General features: G+C 61.2%; 1 protein-coding gene across 1 annotated transcript; it reads left to right on the top strand.

The window, feature by feature from the left end:
• The first annotated feature begins 223 nt into the window (after window positions 1–223).
• On the top strand, window positions 224–7262 carry CRYGN (crystallin gamma N). Its single transcript, XM_019424823.2, has 4 exons — window positions 224–383; window positions 2027–2275; window positions 4360–4505; window positions 7064–7262. Exons 1-4 carry the CDS (start codon window positions 363–365, stop codon window positions 7197–7199), a joined length of 552 nt encoding a protein of 183 aa, XP_019280368.1. The 5' UTR covers window positions 224–362; the 3' UTR covers window positions 7200–7262.
• The last annotated feature ends 966 nt before the right edge of the window (window positions 7263–8228 follow it).

Raw genomic sequence — 8228 nt, 5'->3', positions numbered from 1 at the left:
GTGTGTGTGTTTGTGTGTGTGTGTGCGTGCGCGCGCGCGCCCCTGACTCAGCAGGGACCGCCGGCGGGCTGGGGTCAGAGGCAGAGTAGACCCTGGGGGTGCTGGCTGGGGCTCGCTGGGCCGCGATGACCCCGCAGGCACCCGGCCGTCCCCGGGCAGGGGCGGGGCGCACGGCCGGGCTCCCGGCGCCCGGGGTTCGGTCCCACGGGCGGCCCGGGGCGGGGCGGGGCGGCCCCAGGCGGGCTTAGCGCACCGGACAACACTAACGCCCCGGCCAGCAAATCTTTTGTCCGGGGCGGCGCTGACCCAGCAGGGCGCCGCCCGCTTATAAAGGGGCCTGCAGCCCGAGGGGCGGGGACACCATGGCGCAGTGCTCCGGCAAGGTGAGTGTGGTCCCTCCCGGCCCGACGTTAACGACGTTACCCACACTGCGTTCCACTTTTCCCCCGTTCCGGGGAGGCGGAGGCCAAACCTAACTCTTTGCACCGTTCGCCCTTTGCATCTGACAGACCTGAGCGAAACTGGCAAAACGTCCTACCCAAACCGGGCGCGCTGGCCTCTCTGGTGTGCGAGGTGGGAAGGCCCCGTCCCTACCCCCTCCATCAGTGGCTCTGGAGAGGTTTGAGGGATCCTGGAATCCTCTGGGTGACTAGTTCTCCCTAAATATCTCTGGGCCACCGGCCAGGCCTGTCTTGGGCAGGAAGGTGGCAAATTTGGATCTCCCCCAACCATTCTCGCTGGCTAATCCGATGCAGCCTCTGTCTCCAGGGGCCGCATTCAGGGTCAGTGCGTGAGCACATTATTCAGTCGGCACTGGCTAGGTTATGCGTCAGTAACAGACAACCCCCAAGAGCCCCTCGCGCCCCTGCACACCCTCCCCCAGGCCCAGAGGCACAGCTGGGGAGTCACGCCCTGGGCTCTCAGAGCTTCTGCCCAAGGGGCCCAGAAGGGAAGTCCCTGGCATCGGCACAAATGATTACACCGGTTACCAGGCCCCAGGACACGTTAATTTGTACTTTGCCAGGGCCCTTCGAGGCGCACAATTCTTGAAAACCAGATAGTTACTGAATGGTTGGAGTTTTAGGGTCCACCGCAGTAAATGAACTTTGGGGTTGATAGCATGCATGTTGTTTAGGGACAAGGAGAACCTGTCCGTGCTACGTTGCCGTAGGACACGGTGCCTGAACTGCCCACCGAGTTGGTAATGTTCCAGATCTGACACATGCCTGTCACCCACAGGAGAGGCCTAGTACACAAAGGGACGAGTTACATTGAAAAAAACCCCTTTTTAGCCATTAATCCCTGCACCAGGCTCTGACTGGTCACTGCATTCAGTGTTTCCCGTTAAGGGGCCCGGTCCCAGGCACTCGACTTTCTGAAAATTCATTGTTTGGTTATGATGATGGGGTTGTGGGTGAAATGCTTTTTTTCTGAAAACACTTGGATGTTAGGTTTTAACAATGAACAAAAATTGAGTGTAAGGAATGCAGTGGGAGGGGCGCCTGGGTGGCTCAGTCTGTTGAGCGTTGACTTCGGCTCAGGTCGTGATCCCGCAGTTGGTGGGTTCGAGCCCCGCGTCAGGCTCTGTGCTGACAGCTCAGAGCCTGGAGCTGCTTCGGATTCTGTGTCTCCCTCTCTGTCTCTGCCCCTCCCCCGCTTGCACTCTGTGTCTCTCTCTCTCTCTGTCTCTCAAGATTAAACATTAAAAAAAATTTTTTTTAATGCATTGCGAGTTTGAAAGGAGCCTGTTTTCAAATGGGCCAGGGACAAAGGGGGCATCCCTGTCCCCAGATATTTTCTGAAATTTGGTTGCTAACCGTGAGCTCCCAGAGTAGGGAGGGCCAGGCCCCAGACCTCAACCCACCTTGCATTCATTCCTTCACCCAGCTAATGGTGTTGAGCCCCTGCTGTACGCAGCAGGCCTGGGAATCAGGGTTCAATCGAGGGTGTTGGACCCCAGCTGTCTGCTCCCAAGACTGAAAGGAGAAAGCCCCTGACCCCGAGCCCTCTAACCTGGCCTTTCTAGATCACCTTCTATGAAGGCAAGCACTTCACGGGACGGAAACTCGAGGTCTATGGGGACTGTGACAACTTCCAGGACCGAGGCTTTATGAACCGGGTGAACTCCATCCGCGTGGAGAGCGGAGCCTGGGTCTGCTACGATCACCCCGACTTCCGGGGCCAACAGTTCATCCTGGAGCACGGCAACTACCCTGACTTCCTCTGCTGGAACGGCCACAACGACCACATGGGGTCCTGCCGGCCCGTGGGGATGGTGAGTGGGCCTCTGGCTGGGGGCCTCCTGCCAGAGCGACCGAGGGTCCGTGCTGCATGGTCTTCCCAGCTTTAAGATCTGATGAGGCTGTGGGATGTTTTAAGATGCAGAGATGCCCCCCCACCCCACAGACCCGCCATCCCCCCCCCCCCCCCCCACCGCCCCGTGTGTGGGCTGGCATGGGAATGAACAGGAGAGCCAGAGCCAGCTTCTGGAAGTCCTGTTTGTGTTTTTGAGAGAGTGGGGGAGGGGCAGAGGGAGAGGGAGAAAGGATCCCAAGCAGACCCCAGGCCCAGCACAGAGCCCGATGCAGGGCTCGATCTCACGAACCACGAGGTCATGACCTGAGCCCAAATCAAGAGTCGGTCGGATCGCTTCACCGGCTGAGCCCCCCAGGCGCCCCTGCCCCTGGAGTTTTTATACCTGACATTTACAGGCACGTATCAGGGAACCACCTTCCATTTCTGATCCCAAAATCTTGCTGAACTTTCCACTTAGAATGCTGTTGGAAATATTAGAAGTTTCGATTTGCAACTGGACGGGGGAGAATGTAACCTAAGCAGGGCTGATTCGGGCCTGGTGTGTCCGCTCCTGTGGGTCATTGTGTCGCGCTTTTCAGGCGGCTTTGATGCTCTGGCTGTGGAATGACTGAAGGAGGTGACTAAGTCACCAGCTGGTCCTCGGGGAATTTGGGGGCGGGTCTCTGGGAGCCACACGAGCGGCTGTCATCTCACAGCGTGGCCCAGTGTGTGTAGGGAGAGTGTAGGAGGGACGTCACTACCCACGGTGATCGTTCATGTCTGCCCACCCCCCCCCCCCGGGAAGGGGGATCCGAGGACGTAGGATTCACACAAGTTACCAGTGCTAGCTGACCGGCACTGAGGTCCACATGGTCAGGTGGGAAATGGCAGATTCCTGAACCAGAGGGTCCTCAGAGTCTCAGCCGTGTGTCTGTAGAAGGACCTGTCCCTGGATGTGGGGGCCAGGTGGTCCTAAGTGAACACCTTAAGAACCCCAGGGAAGGGACCTCCTGTATGGGGGCCCCCCCCCTCTTCCACACGAGTCCGGGGCTTTGGCATCTCAGATCGTAAGTATGCTCCCTTAGTATTTCCACCAGGCCAGAGACATTTGGAAAAAGGAGTTAATGTGGTTGGCCCTGGATCTTGCATACTGCTGTTTAAAAAGAAAAAATTTTTAAGCTTATGTATTTAGAGAGAGACAGAGCGTGAGCAGGGGAGGGGCAGAGAGGGCCGGAACGAGAGAGAATCCCAAGCAGTCTCCACACTGCCAACGCGGAGCCTGACGTGGGGCTTGAACCCACAAAACCGTGAGATCATGACCTGAGCTGAAACTCAGTGTCAGGCCCTTAACCTTAACCGACTGAGCCACCCACAGGCCCTTGCATAATGCTGTTTTTATGTAAACTATCCCAGAGCCTGCTGGGAAATGGCCTTCCTCTGTCTTTCGGAAATGCAAGGAATCTTATAGGGTGCTATATAGTGTCATCCCAGTAAGCCAGCTGGGATTCCAGCAAATGAGATCTCTGTTATTTGTTTTAGATTTTTGGCTTCGTGTTTTAATAAAAGGTTCTGTTACAGTTTGTAAAATATTATCATTGAGAGGCTTGCCCGTGGCCTGAGGCCCCAGGGTGGGGATGGAGGGCAGAGGAACGCGTTGGTGTGGCTGGGGCCTACGTCCCCCAGTGCAGGCACCAGAAGGGAACCCAGCGGTCCAGGCCCTGGTCAGAGCGCGGCCACTGTGTCCCCCGGCGGTCTGGGCCGCTCCAACCCTTGGATTCTTTAGTTGAGGAGAGAGGAGATTGGACTGGTTCAGGGGCCCTGAAGCCTTTTAAAGTGATCGACCCCTCTCATCCAGCCAGATCTCATGTCCCAGAACAAGCAGAGTGCTGGGTGGGCCACTTAGGTTGGGGTGGCAGGCACTCACCGGTCCCCACCCCCCCAGCATCGGGTGCCCCGAGCCCCGGGGCGATTCCGAATTTCTGGCCACGTGGGTTCTGTGTTGGGGGGGAATGGGACTCAGCACCGTTTGCCTTCTTTCCTTCCTCCGCTCCCGCGGGCCCGCAGCATGGGGAGAATTTCCGCATGGAGATCTTCGAGGGTTGCAACTTCACCGGCCAGTGCCTGGAGTTTCAGGACGACTGTCCCTTCCTGCAGAGCCGGGGCTGGGCCAAGAACTGTGTCAACGCCGTCAAGGTGTATGGGGACGGCGCGTGAGTAGAGGCCGCAAGGCCACCGACCGCGGCCCGGCTGGGCCCTGCACAGCCAAGTGTGTGGGGAGGCCGCCGGGCGGGCCCGACCCCAGCAGCGGGGGAGGCCCGGCACCCCCTCAGCTGCCTCCTCTACCCCAGCCAAGCAGCGGGGAGGCTTCCTCCGTGGCTCCAGAAGGCCGTGGTGAGGGGACATGGGGCCCCAGAGGTAGGCCTCCCCAGTGGGAGCAGACGTAGCAGGGCCCTTTGTGGACTAACCGTTCTCTAAGATTAGACTGAGCTCGGGGACAGTACTTTGGTCCCCTCGAACCAGAGGAAGCCCGCTCACCCTGCACACCCCGGTCCTACTCGGCCAAGGGGTCCCCTGAGCTGGAGCTCTCCTACCGAGCGGGCAGACCCCTGCCACACAGCCCCTCCGGGGAGCTGGACGTCATGGCGGCTCACTTCCGGCGGACAGGTTGTGGCCACGGGGGTTTTGCCCAGGGCGTGTCTGCCCTGCTCCTGGAGAGTGGTCAGGAGCCCCGTGCTGGCCTGGCTTCTGCCAGCCCCCCGTATAGTCAGCTCCTCCTGTGAGCCAGTGGGTAGCGTCATCTCCGTTTACAGAGAAGCAAGCGGAGGCTCCGAAAGTGACCTGGCCCCGCTCGCTCGTGAACCGCACAGCGGGGGTGGCAGCCGGGCGTCAAGTCAGAGTGTCCCCGGTGTGGAGCAGGGAGCCTCCCCTGACCTCAGTCCCGGCCCCTCTGCAGAAGAGCCCCACGCGGGTTCCGGGAACGTGGCTCCCGTGACAGCAGCTAAGGGGTCCAGTTGCTGTCTGTGTGCCCGAGGTGGGGGATCAGGGCACGTCACGAGAGGTTCAAGAGTGGTCACGGGAGGGACTGAATGGAGATTGTGGCTGAGCCAGAGGGAGCACTGGACCCCTCGCCTCCCCGGCCCCCCAGCCCCCCAGGGGGATTCTCTCCTCCTTCCCAGAGTCCCAGGGGGACTCAGCTCCCTCCCTGCTATTTCTCTGTCACTCTGACTCTATCCAGGGTTCCTTTTCTCCTGTCTGCCTTTCTCTGCCTTTCAGAAATGTTTGCCCTCAGTTGAAGGCCTCTGGGAATCCAGGGGTAGAATTCCAGAACAACAGTTTGCCTGGAAAACGACCGGCTAAATTATGTCTCGTGAGGCCAGAGTCATACCTTTGCGTGGAAGGTGTCCTGAGACCCTAGCCACAGTCCCCGAACACCCACCCTGGGAAGACTCCAGGGGCCTCTTTAGGAAAAGGGGGCGGGGGAGGGTGGGAGCTAAGAGTTTTGAGTGCAGGGGCCCGGGGTCTCCTGTAACACCCACTTACTCAGCGGCTGTGTATGGCCAGCCCCACATCTCACCCAGGGCTCTGCTCTCCTCCCTACGGGGGTTCACCCTTTGCTCCTGTGACTACCTTTAAAAAAAAAAAAAAAGTAAGCCCTTGGCCAGGGTGATGGCCTGGACCACCGGGTCTGGGGGCGGTGACCTCCGTCAAGCCCTTTCCTGGGGTCTGATGGGGAGCCTCCAGGCAGGTCTCCCTACCGCCTCCCAGACACCAGCCACGGTGTTCCGCTGGTTCCCGAGTCAGCTCAGGATCGACCTGTCCCCACAGACCCGGGTTCTGGGGGGCATTTGGAGGGAAATGTGCCAGGTCGCTCTCCCTACTTCCTGCCACCCCTCAAAGAGCACAGTCCTTGCTGTGGATGGGCCACGCCCCCTCCTCCCTCCCTCTTCATGCCTGGTCCCCAAAGTCACAGCAGGAAGCCCGGGAGACCGGAGACGTTTACTGCAGAGGCCCAGCCTGTCCTTCCTCTTCTTCCTTTTGGGGACTCCTGCATATACGCCCCGAAACCTTGGGCCTGAGCCACCCACGGGCATGAGGAGGGGGAGGAGGGGGGAGGGGCAGGAAGGCTAGGGGTGTGGGGAGGCCAGGGTGAGCCAGGTCTGCCCTGAGCTCCCCAGCGGCTCACGTACTGGGCCTCTCTCTTCATTCCTGACCCCTGACCCTTGTGCAGACTGCGCCAGGAGCCAGATGTGGAGTCGGGATGGGGCAGGAAGGGGGTGGCCGGGGAAGCTGCCCTAAGCAGGCGACTCGGGCGGGGGGGGGGGGGGGGGGGGATGGTGGTGAGGGGGGTGGCCTGTGACTTGGGCAGTCACTCCCTTCTCTGGGCGGGCTGGGCTCAGAAAGTCTGAGTCTGTGTCTCAGCCAGGAGAAGGCCCCTTCAGCAGCCGAGTGCTTTGGGGGGGCGAGGGCCACAGTGGGGTTCACTGCAAAGACAGAGTCAGGGCACCCCATGGCCTGGGCCGGAAGGACCCCAGCGACCGGATCGGGGCGTGTAGCCCCGCTTTGCTTCCCGCGGTGGAAGAGCCAAGGGTGAGGGAGCATCAGAAGGGAGGAGGAGAGGCCAGCCCCACAGGCCCTGCCCCACACCTCTCCCCCTCAGCTCGGGCCCCCACATTGGCCGGGAGGGGTGAGGGGTGGCGGGCAGGCGGGAGGCGGGCAGACCCTGTGCTGCTCAGCGGCTCACGGCCGCCTGGCCTCCCTCTGGCCGCAGGTGGGTCCTGTACGAGGAGCCCAACTACCACGGCCGCATGTACCTGGTGGAGCGGGGTGACTTCCGCAACTACTCGGACTGGGAGGCCCACAGCTCTCGCGTCCAGTCGGTCCGCAGGGTGGTCAACTTCTTCTAGCGGCAGCCCCTTCCGGCCCCACCCTGGGCTCAGACCCTGAGGAATAAAGATCATGGAAAAGGAGAGCTGAGCTGGCCTGAGTGATTTCCCCGCCCCTCCCTGACCGTGGGGCAGCCGGCAGGGCACCTGGGCCCCGGGCTCAGGCCAGGGAGCTGAGGGCGGCCGAAGGGGCCAGAAGGGATCTACAGGCCCTGGAGCCGAGCCCTTTCATTTGACACGGGACAGGCGTGCGCCCTGAGCGGGAAGGACAGCCTCCGGTCCCAGAGCCAGCTCCCCGTGGAGCCAGGATAGGCCCAGAGCGCCTGTTAGGGGAGAGTCGGGGAGAAGTAAGGGGGGCTGAGGCCGCCACTCCCTCCCGGCTGTGCCTCTCCTGACTCAGCAGCCCCGGGGCGGCCAGGCCACGTGGTCTGCTCTGCAGCCAAAAGCCTGACCCAGGGTTCATGAGTCTGCCTCTCTGGCTGATCTTGGCCTTGGGGTTTACGGGAAAGGCCCCTCTGAAAAGATGGGCTGGGCCTTAGGGACACATTGCCCGCTTGATCGTGCAACGGGGGCTCAGAAGACTCGGGAATACGCGGACCCCGAGGCAGTGGAGGAGGAGACTTGGAAGGAGCTGAAGACCATTGCTCCCGCGCCCAGCCTGCTCCCGGGGCTGGGCAGACCCAGGGGCCTGGCTCCCTTCACCCCCTTGGGTGAACCCGTGGACCTTGTTTGTGGCCTCCGCCCTCTCCGGGACCCTGGGCCTACTACCCTGTTGGGGGTCTGAGCCAGGGGCAAGGGAGGGAGGAGCGTGTCCTGAAGGTGGTGGGGTTTCTGGGAATAAGAGGGTCCGCACTCCGGACACCTGCCCACCCACACTTCAGTGTCCAGCCTCCCCTCCCCCGTGAGACAGGATGGGAGCCTGCGGGACCCTAGCAGTGGCCCAGGTAACTTCTGCCCCCTGCCCAGGGCTCCCCACCAGAATCCTGAACCACGGAGCAGCCTGGACAGACCCCGGCTGTTCAGATGGGCATAGAGATACTCGACAGGGAG

This window comes from Panthera pardus, unplaced genomic scaffold (assembly GCF_024362965.1).
Source record: "Panthera pardus isolate Hobbes unplaced genomic scaffold, ASM2436296v1 HiC_scaffold_9, whole genome shotgun sequence".
NCBI classification, from domain to species: domain Eukaryota; kingdom Metazoa; phylum Chordata; class Mammalia; order Carnivora; family Felidae; genus Panthera; species Panthera pardus.
This window is presented reverse-complemented; position numbering and strand designations above follow the sequence as displayed.

Excerpts from the sequence above, each read along its gene's own strand:
- CRYGN (XM_019424823.2), top strand. The coding sequence starts at position 363 with ATGGCGCAGTGCTCCGGCAAG. Across the intron at positions 384-2,026 it reads TGGCGCAGTGCTCCGGCAAG|ATCACCTTCTATGAAGGCAA; the intron begins GTGAGTGTGGTC and ends TGGCCTTTCTAG. Across the intron at positions 2,276-4,359 it reads CCTGCCGGCCCGTGGGGATG|CATGGGGAGAATTTCCGCAT; the intron begins GTGAGTGGGCCT and ends GCGGGCCCGCAG.